The sequence below is a fragment of the Aegilops tauschii genome, chromosome 3 (genome assembly GCF_002575655.3).
Source record: "Aegilops tauschii subsp. strangulata cultivar AL8/78 chromosome 3, Aet v6.0, whole genome shotgun sequence".
Classification (NCBI taxonomy): domain Eukaryota; kingdom Viridiplantae; phylum Streptophyta; class Magnoliopsida; order Poales; family Poaceae; genus Aegilops; species Aegilops tauschii.
Window position 1 is genome coordinate 618,154,546 of NC_053037.3, and position 23,423 is coordinate 618,177,968.

General features: G+C 45.5%; 1 protein-coding gene across 1 annotated transcript; it reads left to right on the forward strand.

Annotated features, from left to right (window-relative positions):
• Window positions 1-2,019: 2,019 nt before the first annotated feature.
• On the forward strand, window positions 2,020-3,299 carry LOC109747707 (uncharacterized). The gene has a single exon (XM_020306725.4). It carries the CDS (start codon window positions 2,281-2,283, stop codon window positions 3,001-3,003), a length of 723 nt encoding a protein of 240 aa, XP_020162314.1. The 5' UTR covers window positions 2,020-2,280; the 3' UTR covers window positions 3,004-3,299.
• Window positions 3,300-23,423: the final 20,124 nt, after the last annotated feature.

Below are 23,423 nucleotides of genomic sequence, written 5' to 3' on the forward strand. Positions count from 1 at the left end.
AGAGATAGAGAAGTAGAGATTTAGCTTATATTTTGGTCAGAAGTTTGGTAAGTAAATTAAAATAAAATTGGTTCAGAAGGTAAGTAAATTAATATGATTGATTATTATACGGAGAAGGTTGGACGAAGGAGTGGTGAAAAGAAAGGTGAAACGGGAACCCTATATTCTTTTTAAGTAGTAGAGATAGAGATAGAGATACTACAGTAATCTTTTATATTTAACGATAGTAGTGTACGGCCCTACCCCCTTGAGGCTCGGGGTGGTTGCCTTTTTTGCCCGGCCTTAGGATCCAGATCTTAAACAAGAATCTATTTACATGAAAGTGCAAAGTCAAGTCGGCACACCTTCTCCATTCTCACTAGTATAATTCTCATGAGGCACCAAACAAGGGGTTGGGATTAAAAGTCTATTTTCCACGTCTAAATCCCCTAGCAAACTCCCACCATCTAGTCCCATTCTGTTACAAACAGTATAAAATTTGCCATTAATTTAATTCCTCTCATTAGTACGTACAGGAGCAGAATAAACATGCACATGCATTTCTTCAGAAGCATGGAGACTAGTTCCAATAAGGAACACATCAATAGCAGAAAACCATGTATAATTAGCTTGCAAAGAACAGCATTACATGAAGCGCTAGAGCTGTCTACCAGGCTAGTGTCGACAGAGCACAGGGCGCTGAACACACACTAGTGGCAGGAACAACAGAACAGACTCTAAAACACTAGAAGGACCTTGTATGGAAACTGCTAGAGCATACACAGATTAATCTCGTATGAGCAAAGACCATATGCAACTTACAGACTAGACGTCGTTGCACAGGTGTTCGTCGATGGAGTTTACCGGAGACGATGTCGTCAAGGATGTCGACGAAGGAGCGGTCGTCGAGGACGTTGACGAAGGAGCGGTCACGTGGACGCTGCCCAGAAAACTTTAGACCCCCCCATGCAGGGTTGAAGGATGCGGAGCATAATTGGTTTGATGCCAAAAGTTGGCATGCCAAATATTGGCTAGAGATTGGTTGCTTGCCAATTTTCATTGTCAATCTCATAAAAAATTGCCAAATGTTGGCAACTTCTAATTTTATCAAATGTTGGCTTGCCAAATGTTAGTAGCAAACCAATTATGTACAGATTATGCGAGCAACGTTTCAATGAAACGTCTTGCCGAGCGAAGAGCGTTGCACTCACACGTCCTGGTTGAGGACCCAGGGAGGAGTTGCAGCTCGACGAACGGCCAGCAACGTGCGTGCATGGAGTTTCAGTTTGTTACGTGACAGGATATGCTCAAGCATTTTGCCGCAAAAATAAAAAGGATATGCTCAAGCATCAGACTGGGAATTATCTGAACTGATGCATGTGTCCATGCAATATTTCCAACTCGTTTATGTTCCCTAAGAGTATGAAACATGCAGTGAAGAATGCAGTGCATAGATTTGGGACGTGTGCTACCGTCTATTTGTCTTAGTTTTGAGTTTCCCTTTTTTTAGATAGGAGTACTTCTTAAGCATGATAAGAGTATGAAATATGTTCTACTCCCTCAGTTTGGAATTTTCTTGTTAGGAATCTAATAGTATTAGTATTTGGCTAATTAGGCGATTAGCAGATTCCTGGTTAGAATCCTGGCGTTGTCCAGACGCAGTAGATAGCGAACCATCGTCATGTTAATTCAAACCAGCGTCGTGTCTTTCCGAAACGACGCAAACCTTGTAACTGGCATGTAAACACGACGGCTCACGACATATAAGTACCTGCAGTCACTATCAATGAAATCAATCCTTTCACTTCAATCTTTCTTGTTTCTCTTCATTTCTCATCTATTTCCGTGACAAGTAATTGAGGACGGAGGGAGGGAGTCGGTGGCTTTGCTGCAAAACTGAAGACTGGCACAAGGTCCGTGTACACGTCGTAGCACATTCCGGGACGATACCGCATATGTGCGAATGTGCGATTACTTATCAATCCCGACCCCATTTGCCTCGTCTCCTTTCTTCTTCTTATTAAAAGCCATTTTGGTTACGGATGGATATGAGAAGAAAAATTTAGAGCCTTGCGTGCCCACACCGCCCTTGACCACACCCCACCACCAACCGCCCTCCCCTTGGCGATCCCCACACACTTGCCCAACCAACCACACTTGTCCCACGCCTCTCCTCCTCCTCTCCTCTCGCCTTGTACGAGTCTCACCTTGCTGCGTCCATCCACCCACCGACCATCCACCACTTCCCCCAAAGTCTCCTCCTTTCTCCCTTCTCAGCCAAGCAACCAAGCGATCTCGCCGATGAAGAGGGAGGGCTTCCAGCACGGCGCCGTCCGGGTCAACCGCAACAAGCTGCTGCGGGTCGCCGGCGGCACCAACGGCGACGCGGCGGCCGCGGCGCTGGAGCTCGCCGGCGTCGCCTACGCCAGGGCGCCGTCCAAGCCGACCAACGCGTCCAGGGACACGGGCCGGTGCCGGCGGCCCCGGTGCGCCGGCTGCCACGTGCACCCCGCCGCCAAGGCCCGGGACAAGGCCAAGGGCGCCCACAAGCTGCGCGCCTCCGACGTCGCCCTCAACCACCGCCTCGTCTCCTGGCGCCTCGTCGACGGGGACCCCGCCGCCGCCGCCGCCCGCACCGGCGGCGTGCCCGACTACAAGGGCGCCTCCGCGTCCGCCGTGCTCGCCTACCTCGCCGGCGGCAACAGCTGGCACCAGGAGGAGGAGGAGGAGGACGATGAGGACCAGGACGGCGCCGATCTTCAGGCCCCCCCAAGGGGGATCTCCGACCTGTACGACCTCATCGTCGGCCTCCAGGCCCGCGCGGCCCCTGCGCCGGCCGGCCCAGAAGACGACGCCGATGGCACGGCAGCAGTAACACCCAGCGATGAAATCGAGGAGCACGATCCTGAAATCACTGACGACGCCGACGAGGAGGAGGAGGACGACGACGGGTTCTGCGTGGTGCAGGGCATCACCATCGCGCTCGAGTTCTCCGACGGGGAGGAGGACTGGATCGTGGTCTGATCCGATCTCATTCAATTTGCAAATAATAAGACGTGAAGCAGAGGTCAGCCGTCCGCATCCCTCCGCCTCTGCTGCCGCTGCGCAATTCCCTTCCATCCGCGTCTGCTCTGTTCCTGTTAATTGATGATCGTGTCCCTGTGTGTATACTGCTCTGTTGTCATGTTAATTGGTCGTGTCCCTGTGTATATATCTGGTGACTGTCTGTCTAATTTGTCAAAAATTCATGGATTATCATGACCTGAATTTATCAATCATGTGTGAATAAAATTAATGAAGAAGTTATTCATTCCTCTTCAGACCCTGTTTCTTTCTTTCTGATTTACGAATGGATGGATACACTTTATGAATAAAATGTGTGGATGTGGATTCATCTGAATGCTTATTTCTTCAGACCATGACAAAATTAGTGTGTGGATGTGTCTTTCTGGACGTGCACTTTTAATTGATTTCCTTCTTGATAGAGAGACTACATGATGATCTGAATGGCTGATCGGCTTTCGGTTTGTGATGAAATCTGGTGAATTCAGTTCTTGATGTGGCCATGTTCTGTAGAGAATGCTGGATGCAAGCCGTGTGGTTAGAGCATCTCCAGCCCTTCCCTCAAATCTTTATAACAAGAGGCAAATTGTGTCCGGAATTTTTCTGTGAGCGACCCATTTGCCTTCACCATCCGATGTTAGTTTCAATGGTGGGTCGTGATACCAAAGCAACAGTTTCGATGCGAATGTTCCGTCGGGTTTTGGGGACGTGTTCTTGTTGGTCAGTATCGGTCATTGGCTGTTTTACCTTGACACCTCTGGTGAACTGGTTGCTAGCTTCCAAGACTCATGTGCCTGTAAGCATCGGCTCAAACAAACTCTTGTTCCGCATGGTTTCTTCACGGCACCAGAATGTTGTGCTGTGGACGCTTGGCCATTCATCTGACGTGTTGAGTGAGGCGGTGCTTCCTAACAGCCTAGTTTTCGTATCCTCATGAGCTGCAATTTCTATGATCTCTTCCTTTAGGTGTTGATCAGAGGTGACTGTTACGTTGTTGAGATGGAAGCTATGCTTTTTTTGATAACCTTTTGTGGCTACTGCCTGTGTTGATGCCAAAATTACCAAGCTGTTTTGCTCTGCTTCTGAAATATCTGCCAGCTGATCCGCCTCATGGCCTCTGCTTCATTCCGTTTATTAAGTGGTCTTCTTGATGTTTATCAATCTTTATGCCTCGTATCACTACTTGTTGAACTGGAGAATTGATTCGACCGCTTGATCAGTGGTTTTCGTAACTGTCGAGTTTCAGCGTGTTTCCTGTTTTCACCCTTTTGTTGTAGCACAATGAGAAGATGCAGATTATTCCCCGTGCTGGGTTGCAAGCTGCACCTGACTTGTAGAATAAGTACCTTGGAGCACTCCTTACTGAATTTAATTCTTGCACGATGCATCATATCCAACTTCTCAATGAAGTTCTCTTTTATAATTCAGTTATCTTCATGCATCTACCACCGTGAATGTTGATTGTCTGTGTTGCTGGTTGTAACATAGACCCTTAAAATATATGAATATCTTGTTGCATTTCTCTGTTGCACGGTTGGCAATTATTACCATCTACTCCCTCGGTCCCAAAATAAGTGTCTTAACTTTGTTTTGGGACGGAGGGAGTATCATTGTTTCAAGTTCAGCTGTTAACCTTCTCGGATAGATGGTTGATGCGTAGCACAATCGCTGTTAATAACTTGGGCTGCGCAGTGCAGTGCATGTCGAAATGCCGGACACAATTTGCTTCTTGTTGTTTCTGGATGCGTATTGTAGATTTCCCCAATGGTCTGTTTCCTTTTCTTGCACGATTCCTTTTGAGATTCCTTTTCTTGGACGGTTAGAGCATCTCCAGCCCTTCTAGATTTTTTTAATTTATTTTTGACTTGCAGCCCTTCTAGATGATGGGCTTGAGCTTGCCATCGTGCTATGCTATCCAGGAGTATTTTGCTGTGCGAATGCTACATTTTTCTTATAATTACATTACGGGCCCTTCTGAACCTTTTTTTCCTGCTTATTCACCTCAGGGTCGTTGTTGTCCTGCAGTATTTGTGTTTAAGCAGCACTTACTATGCATTTCATCTTTCCGAAGTTTATTTTTTCTCGGGACATGCAATCTAGATTCAAAAAAAGAGACTTATAAAATCTGATACTGTGTTGAATCGGACGGCAGACTGCAGCTACCGGATGGACACAGGCAGGGCAGGGCTCTCGATGTGGTCTCCTCATCGGTTTCTCCTCGTGTCACGACCCAAAGGCTGCCGGGGCTCCAACAACTAAGATTGAAAATTATTCGCAAAAAAAACTAAGATTGAGAAGTGACCGTGGATCATTTGAATCCAATATCCATATTCGAGAATTCTTACCGTCAGTAGCATTTTTTTTTCTCTCGGAATAGAGGCCTGCGAAAGCTCCAGGGTGTTTTTTCCCCTCAAAGTGGACCCTGCATGTAAAGGGTCTAGTTGGGTCATGGGCACCGCATGACAATATTGGAACAAACGTTTCATTCACACTCTTTTCAACAAAATTTAAAGCATTCATGATTTTTAATTTTTACTGTGAATCTCTGAGACATTTCAAAGTAATCGAAATATATTATTGAATTTAAACAATGTTTGCAAATTAAAAAATTCTTCACGAATATGGGAAAAAAGGTCACTAATTTTATAATTGTTCATGAATTTTTTTAAAGGGCCATGAATTTTAAAAAATCTTTGCGGATTTAGAACACTGTTTGCAAATTTTTACAAAGTTCACGGATATGAAGAAACCTTCACCGTTTTAAGAAAACATTCACAATTCTGAAGAAAATGTTCAAGAATTTAAATGATGTTACTGAAATTCCAAAAATATTCATGAATTAAAAATAAATATTTAAGCAATTATAAAAATGAACAAAAAACAAAACATGAAAAAACCAGGTAGAGAAAAAAATGAAACCTTTCCAAAACTAGAAGGACCCGCCTACATGGGCAAACCACTAGTGCCGCTTTGCTCGACCCCCTCCGCAATACGCATTGAAGCCATGATAAAGACTTGGAAGAAAAATACAATTAATTCCCAAACCAAAGAATGGCACATAAAAACCAAAGTCAAATTGATCATTTTGTGGCACATAGCCATTGACTTGTTTTCCTTGACTAACATGTTCTTATCCATTTCGAATCAAGTAAACATCCGATATGTATCCATAATTCCATATTTGAGTAACACTGGTCCCGCATTCGTATCCCATAACATCTGTTTTTTTGTTTCGTAAATATGAAAATGAAAGTGAGAATAGCACTATCCAATGCGCATTTGATCCGTTCTCGCCCCTCCGGAGGCTATGGGACTCCACGTTGTACACATTCTTCGAAGAAGGAAAACATAGTTGCTATTCCTTCGCTAACTCTCCGTGCCCTTGCCTCATCCCTGTCTAATCATTGCGACGGTGTCCCGCCTAGTTGGGCGGAGGACCCACGTGTCGGTTCCGTCCTGGGCCTCTCCAAGCAACCCATGACGGCTACAAGGAAGATCCTGAAGACTTGACATAAACTCCAAGATGACGTATCCATGAGAAATCATGTCTCATCGTATGTAGTCGACTAAGATCCTGCAACCCTGGGACCCTCGGTACCTATATAAACCGAGGGGCCAAGTTCGTAGATGACACATTACAATCTCTTGGTAGGTACATGTACTTTGTACTACACCCCAACGCAATAAAAACAAGCAGAACGTAGGGTACTTATTGCCTCCCTCACGCGCGGTTGTGTGAACTCTTTGGAAAGCCTGGAACTCGCCCTGGAACTTGCCCGAAACTTCCGTTTCCCAGAACTTCTGGCCTGCCTACGCGCAGTGTCTTGGGAGGCGGCCCATGTACCCTTTTCACCCCTCACCTAACCCTTCGTGGCTTGCACTATATATACCCCCTCCTCCATTCTAGGGTTAGCAAAGGTTAGAACTAAACCATATAGCTTTGCTCATGTATCGCCCCTTGTGGGTTTCCTCCTAAGGGAGTAGGGTCTCATCTTAGATCAACAAGGCCTCCTAAGGGAGAAGGATTCCCCAAGTGAATCATCAAGCCCTCATATGGGAGAAGAATCCCCATCATAGTAGCAAACCCTCTTAAGGGTGGAGAATCCCCTCCATACGATTATCAAGACCCATCTCTCCTAGAGATTTGGACGAACCACTTTTGTATCTTTATTTCCCTTGTTGTGCTTGGATCTTGATGCATCCCATGTATTGCTTGTGATTTGAGGAGTACTTGGTGTGGACCTTGTCAGAGTGTTTCCTTTGTGATTTCTCATGTTTTCCCCTCGGGTTCCTCCTCAAATCAACCGCAATTTGTGAAGATTGGGCCACCTAGGGTCTCTACCCTACATCATTTGCCCTCTTAGCAAGCAGGTTCAAGAGACGCGCGGCTCACCTCCTCTTGCAGTGTCGGTTCGCAGTGAGAGTGTGGATGGAGATTCAGACTTGGCTTGGCCTCACTAGTAGAAAAAGGGCCATTTGTCCCGGTTCGTAAGGCCCATTTGTCCCGGTTGGGGTGTTGGGAAACGTAGTAATTTCAAAATTTTCCTACGCACACGCAAGATCATGGTGATGCATAGCAACGAGAGGGGAGAGTGTGTCCACATACCCTCGTAGACCGAAAGCGGAAGCGTTATGACAACGCGGTTGATGTAGTCGTACGTCTTCACGATCGACCGATCCTCAGTACCGAACGTATGGCACCTCCGTGTTCAGCACACGTTCAACTCGGTGACGTCCCGCGAACTCACGATCCAGTAGAGCTCGAAGGAGAGTTTCGTCAGCACGACGGCATGGTGACGATGTTGATGAAGCTACCGACGCAAGGGTTCGCCTAAGTACCGCTATGATATGACCGAGGTCGAATATGGTGGAGGGGGGCACCGCACACGGCTGGGAGAGATCAACAGATCAACTTGTGTGTCTAGAGGTGCCCCCTGCCCCCGTATATAAAGGAGCAAGGGGGGAGGCCGGCCGGCCCTGTAGGGCGCGCCAGGAGGAGGAGTCCTCCTCCTAGTAGTAGTCGGACTCCCCTCTTTCCTACTCCTACTAGGAGGGGGAAAGGAAGGGGGAGAGGGAGAAGGAAAGGGGGGCGCCGCCTCCCCTCTCCTAGTCCAATTCGGACCAGAGGGGGAGGGGCACGCGGCCTACCCTAGCCAGCCCTCTCTCTCTCTCTCTCCACTAAGGCCCATAAGGCCCACTATTTCTCCGGGGGGGTCTGGTAACCCTCCGGTACTCCGGTTTTCTCTGAAACCACCCGGAACACTTCCGGTGTCCGAATATAGTTGTCCAATATATCGATCTTTACGTCTCGAACATTTAGAGACTCCTCGTCATGTCCCCGATCTCATCCGGGACTCCGAACTACCTTCGTTACATCAAAACACATAAACTCATAATACCGATCGTCACCGAACGTTAAGCGTGCGGACCCTACGGGTTCGAGAACTATGTAGACATGACCGAGACTCGTTTCCGGTTAATAACCAATAGCGGAACCTGGATGCTCATATTGGCTCCAACATATTCTACGAAGATCTTTGTCGGTCAAACCGCATAACAACATACATTGTTCCCTTTGTCATCGGTATGTTACTTGCCCGAGATTCGATCGTCGGTATCTCAATACCTAGCTCAATCTCGTCACTGGGAAGTCTCTTTACTCGTTCCGTAATGCATCATCCCGCAACTATCTCATTAGTCACATTGCTCGCAAAGGCTTATAGTGATGTGCATTAACGAGAGGGCCCAGAGATACCTCTCCGACAATCGGAGTGACAAATCCTAATCTCGATCTATGCCAACTCAACAAGTACCATCGGAGACACATGTAGAGCACCTTTATAATCACCCAGTTAGGTTATGACGTTTGGTAGCACACGAAGTGTTCCTCCGGTAATCGGGAGTTGCATAATCTCATAGTTATAGGAACATGTATAAGTCATGAAGAAAGCAATAGCAGAAAACTAAACGATCAAGTGCTAAGCTAACGGAATGGGTCAAGTCAATCACATCATTCTCTAATGATGTGATCCCGTTAATCAAATGACAACTCATGTCTATGGCTAGGAAACTTAACCATCTTTGATTCAACGAGCTAGTCAAGTAGAGGCATACTAGTGACACTCTGTTTTGTCTATGTATTCACACATGTATCAAGTTTCCGGTTAATACAATTCTAGCATGAATAATAAACATTTATCATGAAATAAGGAAATAAATAATAACTTTATTATTGCCTCTAGGGCATATTTCCTTCATGGGGAACCGGGACTAAAGGGTCGGTACTAAAGCCCTAAACCTTTAGTCCCGGTTCTTACACCAACCGGGTCAGATGGGCCTCCACGTGGTCGCTGCGGCGAGCCCAGGTAGGAGGGCCTTTGGTCCCGGTTGGTAGCACCAACCGGGACCAAAAGGCATCCACGCGTCAGCAGCTGGCAGGAGCTGAGGTTTTTTTTGAAAGGGGGTGGTTTAGGGGGTTTTGAGGGGTTAATTTAGGGTGTTAGCTAGCTAATAGAGAGAAGTGTCCTCTCTTATCTCCGTGCTTGGTTTACCAATGCTACTGCTATGCCTAAACATGGCTTACATTGAAGTGAAGGCAACATGTGGTGCATGTCGAAAGTAATACTAATCCTAACTTGATCAAGTTTGGATTAGTACTACTTTCGACATGCATCACATATGTCCACTATGTAACCATAATATGTGTCCTTTCCCCTCTTGGTTGCTGCATCAAAGCGGACACCGCTGTTTTCGTTGGTGCTCTTTTGATCTTGGGCGATCGTGTAAAATGTATTCCCATTTATCTCGTATCCTTTGTAAGTCAATACAGTCGAAGATGGTCCCCTGGACAACGAGTACGTACAGATCATCACAAACAGTGTTATCACCTCTGAGACGTGTTTCCAACCAACCGCCGAAAGTCCTGATGTGTTCACATGTAATCCAGTCGTCACACTGCTCCGGGTGTTTGGAGCGCAGACTGTTCTTGTGTTCATCGACATAGGGGGTCACCAAGGTAGAGTTATGTAGAACTGTGTAGTGTGCTTCAGACCAAGAATGTCCGTCCCTGCATATTATTGAGTCCCCTCCAAGCGTGCCTTTTCCAGTCAGTCTCCCCTCATACCGCGATTTAGGGAGACCAATCTTATTAAGGCCAGGAATGAAGCCAACACAAAATCCAATGACATCCTTGATAACCCACAAGTATAGGGGATCGCAACAGTTTTCGCGGGTAGAGTATTCAACCCAAATTTATTGATTCGACACAAGGGGAGCCAAAGAATATTCTCAAGTATTAGCAGTTGAGTTGTCAATTCAACCACACCTGGATAACTTAGTATCTGCAGCAAAGTATTTAGTAGCAAAGTAATATGGAAGTAACGGTAACGGTAGCAAAAGTAATATTTTTGGGTTTTGTAGTGATTGTAACAGTAGCAACGGAAAAGTAAATAAGCGAAGAACAATATGTGAAAAGCTCATAGGCATTGGATCGGTGATAGAGAATTATGCCGGATGCGGTTCATCATGTAACAGTCATAACATAGGGTGACACAGAACTAGCTCCAATTCATCAATGTAATGTAGGCATGTATTCCGAATATAGTCATACGTGCTTATGGAAAAGAACTTGCATGACATCTTTTGTCCTACCCTCCCGTGACAGCGGGGTCCTAATGGAAACTAAGGGATATTAAGGCCTCCTTTTAATAGAGTACCGAAACAAAGCATTAACACATAGTGAATACATGAACTCCTCAAACTACGGTCATCACCGGGAGTGGTCCCGATTATTGTCACTTCGGGGTTGCCGGATCATAACACATAGTAGATGACTATAGACTTGCAAGATAGGATCAAGAACTCACATATATTCATGAAAACATAATAGGTTCAGATCTTAAATCATGGCACTCGGGCCCTAGTGACAAGCATTAAGCATAGCAAAGTCATAGCAACATCAATCTCAGAACATAGTGGATACTAGGGATCAAACCCTAACAAAACTAACTCGATTACATGATAGATCTCATCCAACCCATCACCGTCCAGCAAGCCTACGATGGAATTACTCACGCACGGCGGTGAGCATCATGAAACTGGTGATGGAGGATGGTTGATGATGACGACGGCGACGGATTCCCCTCTTCGGAGCCCCGAACGGACTCCAGATCAGCCCTCCCGAGAGGTTTTAGGGCTTGGCGGCGGCTCCGTATCATAAAACGCGATGAATCCTTCTCTCTGATTTTTTTCTCCCAAAAAGTGAATATATGGAGTTGGAGTTGAGGTCGGTGGAGCGTCAGGGGGCCCACGAGGCAGGGGGCGCGCCCAGGGGGCAGGCGCGCCCCCACCCTCGTGGACAGGGTGTGGGCCCCCTGACATGGATTTTTCTTCCAATATTTTTAATATTTTCCAAAAATATGTTCCGTGGAGTTTTAGGTCATTCCGAGAACTTTTGTTTCTGCACATAAATAACACCATGGAAAGTCTGCTGAAAACAACGTCAGTCCGGGTTAGTTCCATTCAAATCATGCAAGTTAGAGTCCAAAACAAGGGCAAAAGTGTTTGGAAAAGTAGATACGACGGAGACGTATCAACTCCCCCAAGCTTAAACCTTTGCTTGTCCTCAAGTAATTCAGTTGATAAACTGAAAGTGATAAAGAAAAACTTTTACAAACTCTGTTTGATCTTGTTGTTGTAAATATGTAAAGCCAGCATCCAAGTTTTCAGCAAAAATTATGACTAACCACATTCACAATAACTCTTAGGTCTCATGTTTACTCATATCAATGGCATAATCAACTAGCGAGCGATAATAATAAATCTCAGATGACAACACTTTCTCAAAACAATCATGATATGATATAATAAGATGGTATCTCGCTAGCCCTTTCTGAGACCGCAAAACATAAATGCAGAGCACCTTTAAAGATCAAGGACTGACTAGACATGTAATTCATGGTAAAAGAGATCCAGTCATAGTCATACCCAATATAAATTAATAGTAATGAATGCAAATGATAGCAGTGCTCTCCAGCTAGTGCTTTTTAATAAGAGGGTGATGACTCAACATAAAAGTAAATAGATAGGCACTTCACAGAGGGAAGCAGGGATTTGTAGAGGTGCCAGAGCTCGGTTTTGAAATAGAGATAAATAATATTTTGAGCGGCATACTTTCATTGTCAACATAACAACCAAGAGATGGCGATATCTTCCATGCTACACACATTATAGGCGGTTCCCAAACAGAATTTTAAAGTTTATACTCCCCCTCCACCAACAAGCATCAATCCATGGCTTGCTCGAAACAACGAGTGCCTCAAACTAGCAACAGTCCCAGGGGGAGTTTTGTTTGCAATTATTTTGATTTAGTTTGCATAAAGCATGGGACTGGGCAACCCGGTGACCAGCCATTTTCTCGTGAGTGAGGAGCGGAGTCCACTCCTCTTGAGAATAACCCGCCTAACATGAAAGATACGGACAACCCTAGTTGATACATGAGCTATTCGAGCATACAAAACAGAATTTCATTTGAAGGTTTAGAGTTTGGCACATACAAATTTACTTGGAACGGCAGGTAGATACCGCATATAGGAAGGTATAGTGGACTCATATGGAATAACTTTGGGGTTTAAGGGATTGGATGCACAAGCAGTATTCCCGCTTAGTACAAGTGAAGGCTAGCAAAAGGCTAGGAAGCGACCAACTAGAGAGCGACAACAGTCATGAACATGCATTAAAATTAATAAACATTGAGTGCAAGCATGAGTAGCATATAATCCACCATGAACATAAATATCGTGAAGGCTATGTTGATTTGTTTCAACTACATGTGTGAACATGTGCCAAGTCAAGTCACTTAAATCATTCAAAGGAGGATACCACCCCACTATACCACATCACAACCATTTTAATAACATGTTGGCACACAAGGTAAACCATTATAACTCATAGCTAATCAAGCATGGCATAAGCAACTATGATCTCTAATTGTCATTGCAAACATGTTTATTCATAATAGGCTGAATCAGGAACGATGAACTAATCATATTTACAAAAACAAGAGAGGTCGAGTTCATACCAGCTTCTCTCATCTCAGTCAGTCCATCATATATCGTCATAATTGCCTTTCACTTGCACGACCGAACGATGTGAAAATAATAAGAGTGAACGTGCATTGGACTAAGCTGGAATCTGCGAGCATTCAATAAATAGGAGAAGACAAGGCAATATGGGCTCTTGGTTAAATCAACAATAATGCATATAAGAGCCACTTCAACAATTTAATCATGGTCTTCTCCTATCGACCCCCAAAGAAAAGAAAGGAAATAAAATTATTTGCACAGGAAAGCTCCCAACAAGCAAAAGAAGAACGGGAAATATTTTGGGGTTTTCTTTTAATTATTACTACTACAGCTAGAAAGAAAAACTAGATAAAAGCTACACTAATTTTTTTTGTTTTTCTTAAGATTTATTAAACACACAAGAAGAAAGCAATAAAAAGAAAATAAACTAGCATGGATATTACAGTGAAAGAGTATGAGCATCGACGTCTAGCAATGAGAGTGTGAACATGAATGTAATGTCGGTGAGAAATACGTACTCTCCTAAGCTTAGGCTTTTGGCCTAAGTTGGTTTATTGCCACGGGTGGCCTGGCGGATATCCATAGTTGTAGCCGGGGTCGTACTGCGCTGCGGCAGTTATTGCCTCCTAGGCTGCAGCGTGGCGGCGAGCTGCCTCCACCCTCCTCTCGTACTCATCTGCCTCCTCTCTGGTAATAAAATGTCTTCCTTTTGCCTGATAATCAAAGAAGGCAGGAGCAGGGAGAGTAATACGGACAGCACGACGTCTGTCAAAGATTAAGCGATACCGGAGAGGTGATTCATTCCTCTCGACAAACTGGTGGTGAACCATAGCATTAAAGTCTAAATAAGTAGGAGGCAACTCAATATCATCCTCACGTATGTCCACACCAAGAAAATTAGCTAGGCGGGTTGCATAAATTCCTCCAAAGAAATCTCCATTCAATCTATTATGATGCAACCTACGTGCAACAATGGCTCCCAAATTATAAGATTTGTCTCCTAACACAGCACTCCTAAGAATACTGAGATCAGGGACACACATGTGACATGCTTCATCTTTACCATTTATGCACCTACCTATGAAGAGAGCAAAATAATGTATAGCAGGAAAATGAATGCTCCCTATGGTAGCATGTGCTATATCTCTAGATTCCCCCACAGTTATACTAGCAAGAAAATTTCTAAATTCAGATTTGCGAGGTTCACTAGCACTACCCCATTGTGGAAGTTTGCAAGCAGTGATAAAATCATCTAAGTCCATCGTATAAGATTTTTCATAAAGATCAAACATGACAGTTGGAGAATTACGTGAAGATGAAAATTCAAACCTCCTCACAAAGGAACTAGTGAGATAGTGGTACTGGCGGCACTTTTCTTCCTCGAAGCTCACAAGATCAGCATTACGAATATGCGTTAAATTCTTCCTTGATGCCCGCTCGATCCATAAAGTTTTCCGAAGGCCATTCACAAGGCCGCACTGGAGCGTCCCTTGGTGGCTCATCGTCAGCATCACGCATTGCAAGCCTGGGTCCTTGCTTCCTTGAAGAACCACCTTGGAACATTTTCCTAAGCATATTTCTTCCTCTGAAAAATTTCTGAAATTTTTAGTAACTTCAAAATAAAAGTGAACCAAGCTCAACAAGATTGATAGCAACTACTCCTACAAGTGCCTAGAGCCTATATCAAGCATTAGAACTACTTGGAACCATATAAATTTGACATGCAAGCTCAAGAACATGGTCACCTAGGCAGCACAAATTTGCAATGAATAAAGCACTAGAACAAAAACTAATTGGACCAATGAAGGAGTCACATACCAAGGAACAATCTCCCCAAGTAGTTTTGTGAGAGGTGCTTTGAGCAAGGAGATCGAAAATCGCAGCAAAATGAGCTAGAACTCGTGCTTGAGCTGGATGGTGATTTTTTGGGAGGAAGAAGAAGTGTGTGGGTGCAGGAATAAGTGGAGGGGAGCCACCGTGGGCCCACGAGGCAGGGGCGCGCCCTGTAGGGGTGGGCGCGCCCTGGACCCTCGTGGCCAGGTGCTTGCTCCCCCTATTGTGTTCTCAGTGCCAGATATTCTCAAATATTCCAGAAAAAATCATATTCCATTTTCAGGGCATTTTGTGACGCCCCCGATTCAATCGTACACTAATCATACACGCAAACGTGTACGATCAAGATTAGGGACTCGCGGAAAGATATCACAACACAACTCTAAAAATAAAATAAGTCATACAAGCATCATAATACAAGCCAGGGGCCTCGAAGGCTCGAATACAAGTGCTCGATCATAGACGAGTCAGCGGAAGCAACAATATCTGAGTACAGACATAAGTTAAACAAGTTTGCCTTAAGAAGGCTAGCACAAACTAGGATACAGATCGAAAGAGGCGCAGGCCTCCTGCCTGGGATCCTCCTAAACTACTATTGGTCGTCGTCAGCGGCCTACACGTAGTAGTAAGAGTCATCGTCGACGATGGCGTCTGGCTCCTGGGCTCCAACATCTGGTTGCGACAACCAGGTAGAATGGAAAGGGGGAAAAGAGGGAGAAAAGCAACCGTGAGTACTCATCCAAAGTACTCGCAAGCAAGGATCTACACTACATATGCATGAGTGTATGTGTAAAGGGCCATATCGGTGGACTGAACTGCAGAATGCCAGAATAAAAGGGGGATAGCTAATCCTGTCGAAGACTACACTTCTGGCCACCTTCATCTTGCAGCATGTAGGAGAGAGTACATGATAAGTTCACCAAGTAGCATCGTATAGCATAATCCTACCCGGCGATCCCCTCCTCGTCGCCCTGTTAGACAGCGATCACCGGGTTATATCTGGCACTTGGAAGGGTGTGTTTTATTAAGTATCCAGTTCTAGTTGTCATAAGGTCAAGGCACAACTCCGGGTCGTCCTTTTACCAAGGGACACGGCTATTCGAATAGATAAACTTCCTTGCAGGGGTGCACCACATAACCCAACACGCTCGATCCCCTTTGGCCGGACACACTTTCCTGGGTCATGCCCGGCCTCGGAAGATCAACACGTCACAGCCCTACCTAGGCACAACAGAGAGGTCAGCACGCCGGTCTAAATCCTATGGCGCAGGGGTCTGGGCCCATCGCCCATTGCACACCTGCACGTTGCGTACGCGGCCGAAAGAAGAACTAGCCCCCTTAATACAAGAGCAGGCTTACGTTCCAATCCGGCGCGTGCCGCTCAGTCGCTGACGTCACGAAGGCTTCGGCTGATACCACGACGTCGAGTGCCCATAACTTTCCCACGTAGTTGGTTAGTGCGTATAGACCAAATGGCCAGACTCAGATCAAATACCAAGAACTCGTTAAGCGTGTTATTATTAAGTATCCACGGACGCCGACCAGGGCCAGGCCCACTTCTCTCCTAGGTGGTCTCAACCCGCCCTGTCGCTCCGCCACAAAGTAACAGTCGGGGGCCGTCAGGAACCCGGGCCCACCTCTACCGGGATGGAGCCACCTGTCCTTTCAGCCCCCTCATCAGAATCACTTGCGGGTACTCAACGAGCTGACCCGACTTTAGTCACCACAAGTGTCATGTATATAAAGTATATAGTATATACCCGTGATCACCTCCCTAGTGATCACGGCCCGATAGTATAGCATGGCAGACGGACAAGAGTGTAAGGCCACTGATGGAACTCTAGCATCCTATACTAAGTAGTAGGATAGCAGGTATGGGTAACAACTGTAGCAACAATGACAGGCTATGCAGCAGAATAGGATTAACCGAAAGCAGTAACATGCTACACTCTTCTAATGCAAGCAGTATAGAGAAGAATAGGCGATATCTGGTGATCAAGGGGGGGGGCTTGCCTGGTTGCTCTGGCAAGAGAAGGGTTCGTCGTCGATGTAGTCGATCACAGGGGTACCGGCAGCGGTCTCGGGGTCTACCGAAAAGAAGTAACGGAGGGGGAACATAATAAATAACAGAGCAATCAAAGCATCACAAAGCATAACATGGCAATACGCGGTACTAGGGGCGACCTAACGCAGTAGGAGGTGATACCGACGAAGGGGGGAAACATCCGGGAAAGTATCCCCGGTGTTTCGCGTTTTCGGACAGATGAACCGGAGGGGGAAAGTTGCGAGTTCGATATGTTAGGGATGTGTGGCGGACGAGCGGGTTGCGTATCCGGAATCGTCTCGTCGTTCTGAGCAACTTTCATGTACAAAGTTTTTCCATCCGAGCTACGGTTTATTTTATATTAATTTTAAAAGATTTAAATCATTTTTAGGATTTATTTAATTATTTTAAATCAACATTATCCAGAATAGTGTTTGCTGACATCATCATGACGTCAGCAGTCAACTGTGACCATTGACCAGTCAAACCAACACGTGGGCCCGTTCGTCATTGTCTTAGACTAACTAAGTAGGTTTAATTAGTTTAATTAAGTCATTATGTTAATTTAACAGATTTATTTAAGTTAATTAATTATCTAATTAATTAATTAATATTTTTCTAATTAATTTTCTAGTTCTTTTTTTTAAACGTTCTGGGGGCGGCCCCACATGTCAAAGGCACGGAGGCCTTAGCGGGCACAGGGCGGTGCGGGTGCGGGCGTGAGCGTTGGCCCGACTGGGCACTGGGCGAGGCCAGCCGCGGGGTGGGGCTCGGCGTTCGGCGCCGGCGAGGCACGGTCGACCGGAGTGGCGCAGGGCGGCGGAGCGGTGCAGCAGCGGTTGCGGCAGCGGGAGCGGGCACACGCGGCTGGGCGCAGGTGGGTGCGGCCAGGCGCAGTGGGAGTGGAGCAGGCGCAGGGGAGCAGAACTCCGGGCGCGGCCACGGGAGGTCGCGGGCGCGACGAGCGCGTTCCCGGAACGAGGCAGGGCGCGGCCACGGCGCGCATGGGCCGCGGGGACACGCGGGCAGGGGCGGAACACAGAGGCACGGGACGAACTACAGGGGCGGCGGCGACTAGGCTAGGGCGTTGCGGTGAGCGCGCTCGAGCTCGAATCCGAGCTCGATACATTGCGGGGAAGTGGCGGTGCTCACTGTGGTCGCGTAGGGATGCTTGAGGGAGCCGGAGATGGTCTGGACGGCGTGGATCGAGGCGAGGCATGTGGCGGCCGTCGTCGAAGAAGATCATCGAGGGCGCCGTCGTTGGGGCGTCCTAGCTCGCGTGCGCCAGTGTAGATGACGAAGGCGACGAGGCAGACCTCACAGACGCGATGGGTTGCTGATTCGGTGGCGGCGGTTTGCGGCGGTTCCTCGGGCGCGGGTGCGCCGGCGAGGTGGTGCTCCTGCGCGGCAAGGGATCGGGCGCGGGGTGCCTGGTGACGCTGGAGAACGAGAGGGAGTGGGGGTCTCAGTCGGTAGGAGTGGGGGTCGTGCGGGAGGAGTGGTGGGATCGTGCGGGGCGACGGGGATGGGCGCCGTTTAGATCCAGGGCGAGGGGGAGTGAGAGGGGATCGGGGAGGGGAGAGGCTAGGGTTCAGGAGTCGGCAGGCCATATAGGCCAGGGGGCGCGGTTGGGCCGGTGGGCCGGCCGGCTGGGTCGTGGCCCAGTTGGCCAGGGGGGTTCTTTTTTTTTTATTTCTCTTTTGTTTAAGTTTTTGGTTTTTATCTATTTCCCTTTGTTTTATTTATTTATTTTAGTTTGAATAAAATACATAATTGGTTCCTAAATTAGTCTAACAATTATACTACTACCACATGACTTTGGACATCCAAATAAAATAGTCTAATATTTTACAAAATACAAAAGGCATTTAATTAATTTATTTTGCTGCTGTTTTATTCATTTTTGAGTATTTACACATTTTATACAAGTGTGGTTTCTCCACCATTATTGCTTAGGATTTATTTGTCCCATTTTGAACATTTTAGTTTTAATGTTTGAAAACTTTTATTGTTTGCCCTGATTTTGAATTTTGAATTCGAACCAGTTTCAAACTAACGCGAGATTAACAACTGTAACAGCGGCGACAAGGCATCATTACTAGAGGGTTACTGTAGCTTGATTATCCGGGCGTCACAATTCTCCTCCACTACAAGAAATCTCGTCCCGAGATTTAAGAGGTGGAATAAGGGGGAGAGGTCTGGTTACGAAAGTCTAACGAATCTTCTTGGCCTTGGATGCTCTTCTCGAAGAAGTTGATCCATTACATTGTTGTCTTCATTTCTCTGCTTCAAGTCATCATGATGAAGTCGTCATCCTTTCTTCAGGAACTCCATCGTACTTACAGAAGAATAAAGGGTGGGTATTCGGGAGAACGGACCTCTGCAAGGTTGACTATCTAGTCGTTAACATCGAGGAAGGTGGCGGAAAGTAACTCTCGAACTGAAACTTAAGAAAATTTCGAGAGCAAAGTAAGAAGGTACCATGAGAAGTTTCCAATGGGCATGCAATCATTGGATGGCCTAATCAGAAGGTGAAGGGGGTTCAGAACAACGAGAATAAGCATTGCGTCTGATACCAGAGTAGATCACTTGGTAGGTGGCCCGTGAATTACATAAGTCAAGCGCGAGGAATAACTTTGACATCGGGGGGTACATGAGAGTCAGGTTTCGATCCTGTGGAACTATGGGTTATGGGCCCACCATGTGGGTTAAAAGTAGGAAGGGCGACGTCTTGCACGATCATGTAAGCAAGGTATGTCAGAGATAGCCTATCAGTTATGTCGGCAACAACATCGGTACCAAGGGCGAGGGACGAAGAGAACGATTTTCCTGCTCGTTGAAACGAGGCGGACCAATAGGCAAAGTTCCCGTCCATCGGTGGCTACCGGAATGTCATCAACAGTAGAAACAAGGTCTCACTGGCAGAGTTGTACACCAAGGTGTTTACATAAGCAGTGAATTATTACTGCTTAGATCATACAATTCACAAGAAAGGTTAAACAAAACAATGGAAAGGAAAAGGTGATCATCAGATTAAACAGAACAATGGAAAGGAAAATGTGTTTAAACACATATTTCAGGGATATATCCTTCCCAAGGACAAGCAGAGCATGCTATCCGTGGCAGGGTAGAAAGTAGAAAACCATTTAGGTAAGGGGGGAGGAATCTCATGATATTACCCATACAACCATGTTAGGATAAATGATAAAGAAAATTTAGCATTGTGCTTCAAATGCTCTTATTAAAAATCGGATTACCACAGACATGCTTCGAGATAGCATTGACATGGTCTTCAAGCAAAGGTCAGACTTTGGATGTAGGAAGGATCCATCAGGAACAACTTGTAGAATAAGTCTTACAATTTCCTCATGGATGAATGGATAACCTTGCAGAAAAGGAAACTATAACACTAGGTGCTCCGGCCAGGTGTGCTAGGCATGACATCACCTTACCCGGTCATGTAAAGATGTTATAACTCTTGAAAATATGTTCCAACCATCATATCTGACCGCGATTTAGATCTGATTGGTGTCAAGATATCTCAGACACGGGATGCCTGAGAAGAAAAGGTGCAACGCAAATTGACGAGATGACATTGTACGATTCCCGGGAAAATGAACTATGAAAGCAAGTTCCGAAACAAGAGTTCATCATTAAACCAAGGAGAGGGTTAGGAGGTGGCTGATGGACTCAGCGACATTCCATTGAGATTTCCAAAAGATGGATTTCCACAATTATGTGTACAAGGAGATAGCTTTTGTCAGTTCAAATGATATAATGAGGTATGCTCGAGGAAACATACACGATTGAACATTGGTTGACGGTGCACCCGAAATACGGACTTAGGTAGCACAAACAATGTTAGAATGGCGATTCGATAACCAATGGTCTAAGAATGAAATGTTGACCATTAACTTCAAAGCAATAAGGTTGCTAGAAGTTTTTAAAATTACTAGTCCATCTGTCGGTATTCCTGTTAGGAACAACACGGGGACCAAGAAAAGAATGGTGATGGTGAAGTATCACTTATATCAAGAATTCTCAAGAGGTGGTGAGATTCTCACGACATTCCTGACATAAAAGATGGTAATACTCCAAGGTAAAGAAGAACAATTGCTGGATAGCAAGGATCTCAAGGTATATCACAAAGCACGAACAAGTTTGTGTTGAACGAAAGGCAATAAAGTGGTCGATGATAACACAAATCATCGAGAGCAAAGGGTGGTATTTCTCATCAAGAATTCGATAGATATCTTGGAAGAGCTCAGAATGTTGATGATGTTCACGACACATTTGTCGCGAGATTTCATGAATATGTAATCGATCGGCGACGACATCAAGTCAAAGGAATGATGAGGCGAAAGATTATTGGAACCAAGAGTATGACACAACATCGAAATCAAGCTTGGTGTTCAAGGCGAAATGATACGATGAGGAAGATCGGCGTAAGGTTACCTCATCGTCCAAAATTGTGCTAGCCGATCAGGCTAGGAATGACGTGATCGGGTACAGACTCGTAAGTAAAGAAGATTACTAAAAGTTGTTGAACCATAGTGCGTACTCGGTTCAGTTATTGGTGTCTTTGAGTGTTTAATAACTCAGAGCCCGTGAAAAATTGGAATCCGTGAGAATGTAGTACTTGATGAAGAACTCATAAGAAGTTATGCAGTTGCATGATAATTTCAAGATACCAGGGGGGTAATACTCGATGACAGATCAAAATAGAGGTTGGACTAGGTTATTGCTCTCCAGAAGACAAGTGCTTGAACTTGTTCGAGAAATTGGATCAAAGAAGAACAATATGGTCGAAAACCACGATTGCAAAAGACCAAATCCCAGATATAAGATGAAATTATATCAAGGGGATAATTATTGTTACGAGAAGCTTCCATGACAAGATCTACATCGTGTCCATGGGCATGAACACAAAGTCCAAGGTCGACTCCCACTTCTTCAATGCATAACCTTTCATTCACTGCTCTAGATAAAATGATTTCAGTGTCAAAACCTACCTGGTGAATTACCAGAGGAGTATGACCCGTGAAAACTTTTGAGTTCACACAGATTAAGGAAGGCATAGGTTCAACCCATCGGGGCTTCTTAGAAAATATACCATGAACTTCAGGAGTAAATAACACAAGCTCAAAAGTAGAGCATGGTTGACAAACGTAGATGATACAATTTACCAAAGGCATTATGTATCGGGTAAAGAACTCATAAGAATTTTGGTTGTGAAGGACACTGTCGGATAATAACCCGGCAATGGGTATGGTGGTCCACAACGGGGCTGATGTGAGTATCGGTACTCAATCAGAGGAAGAAGGAATGCCAAGGCATCAGATTATAGAACATCTGAATAATTTAATGCTTAGTTAACAAAGGAATTTATGATTTCCAAAACGAAGGATCAGAAGCAGACGCTCTGATCAAGGATGGATAAACTGAATAGACCAGAGGTACAATCGACGATAAATAGTTTGGTCAAGAACCAGCTCATGTTCAAAATGACGTCTGAGCCGGAAAGATAATTTAGAAGGGTCGATTGATGATTGTGTGCATTCGTACACATGTTGAATCAATAGGATCAAAATGATAGTGTCAAAAGATACTAGTGAATATTGCTAGTGATATGGGAGCATCCATAATGTAAGCATACAAGTATTTGCAGAGCAATAGTTCGAAGAGGATGCTCAGAAGGTCGGATAGTATTTCAGAGTATTTTATGAAGCATACGAACAACTGGGGATGAACGGATACTCAATAAGTGCGAGGAATCTTCAATAGGGGTATTCATGTGGTAAAGAACTGCAAGGCAGTAAGCTTAAAGGATTTTCGGAACAACGGAGAGCAATTTAGGGCATCTTGTAATAACAAGAGCAACTGAGGATGAAGGTATGAACGACAATTGTAGGTAGTTATCCATAAGGGTATATCGGTGGTAGGGGATTGTAAAGTCGGTTGGCACAAGGGTCTCGGGAAAACCTCGGAGAGTATCTTCGGAATCTTCTGGTGCAGCAAGCGATCATCTGGAGTGAGGGGCTCTCCGGGAGAAAGTCTTTCGAGAACCTAAAGTTAGTCTTGTTAGCAAAATCATTTAACCCGAATAGAAGAGAGATCAGAATCCCGGAGTAAAGATCGAGGAGTAAAAGATCCTAATACCACCCAATGGCGATGTGGGCCCGTAAGCCACACAACCATGTTAGTAAAAGTTTTGCAATGTCTAGACTCGACTTCGGCCAAGGAGTATGGAAGGGGGATTCCTACAGGCAGTTGGCTCTGATACCAACTTGTGACGCCCCCGATTCAATCGTACACTAATCATACACGCAAACATGTACGATCAAGATCAGGGACTCACGGGAAGATATCACAACACAACTCTAAAAATAAAATAAGTCATACAAGCATCATAATACAAGCCG

Excerpts from the sequence above, each read along its gene's own strand:
- LOC109747707 (XM_020306725.4), top strand. The coding sequence starts at position 2,281 with ATGAAGAGGGAGGGCTTCCAGCACGGCGCCGTCCGGGTCAACCGCAAC.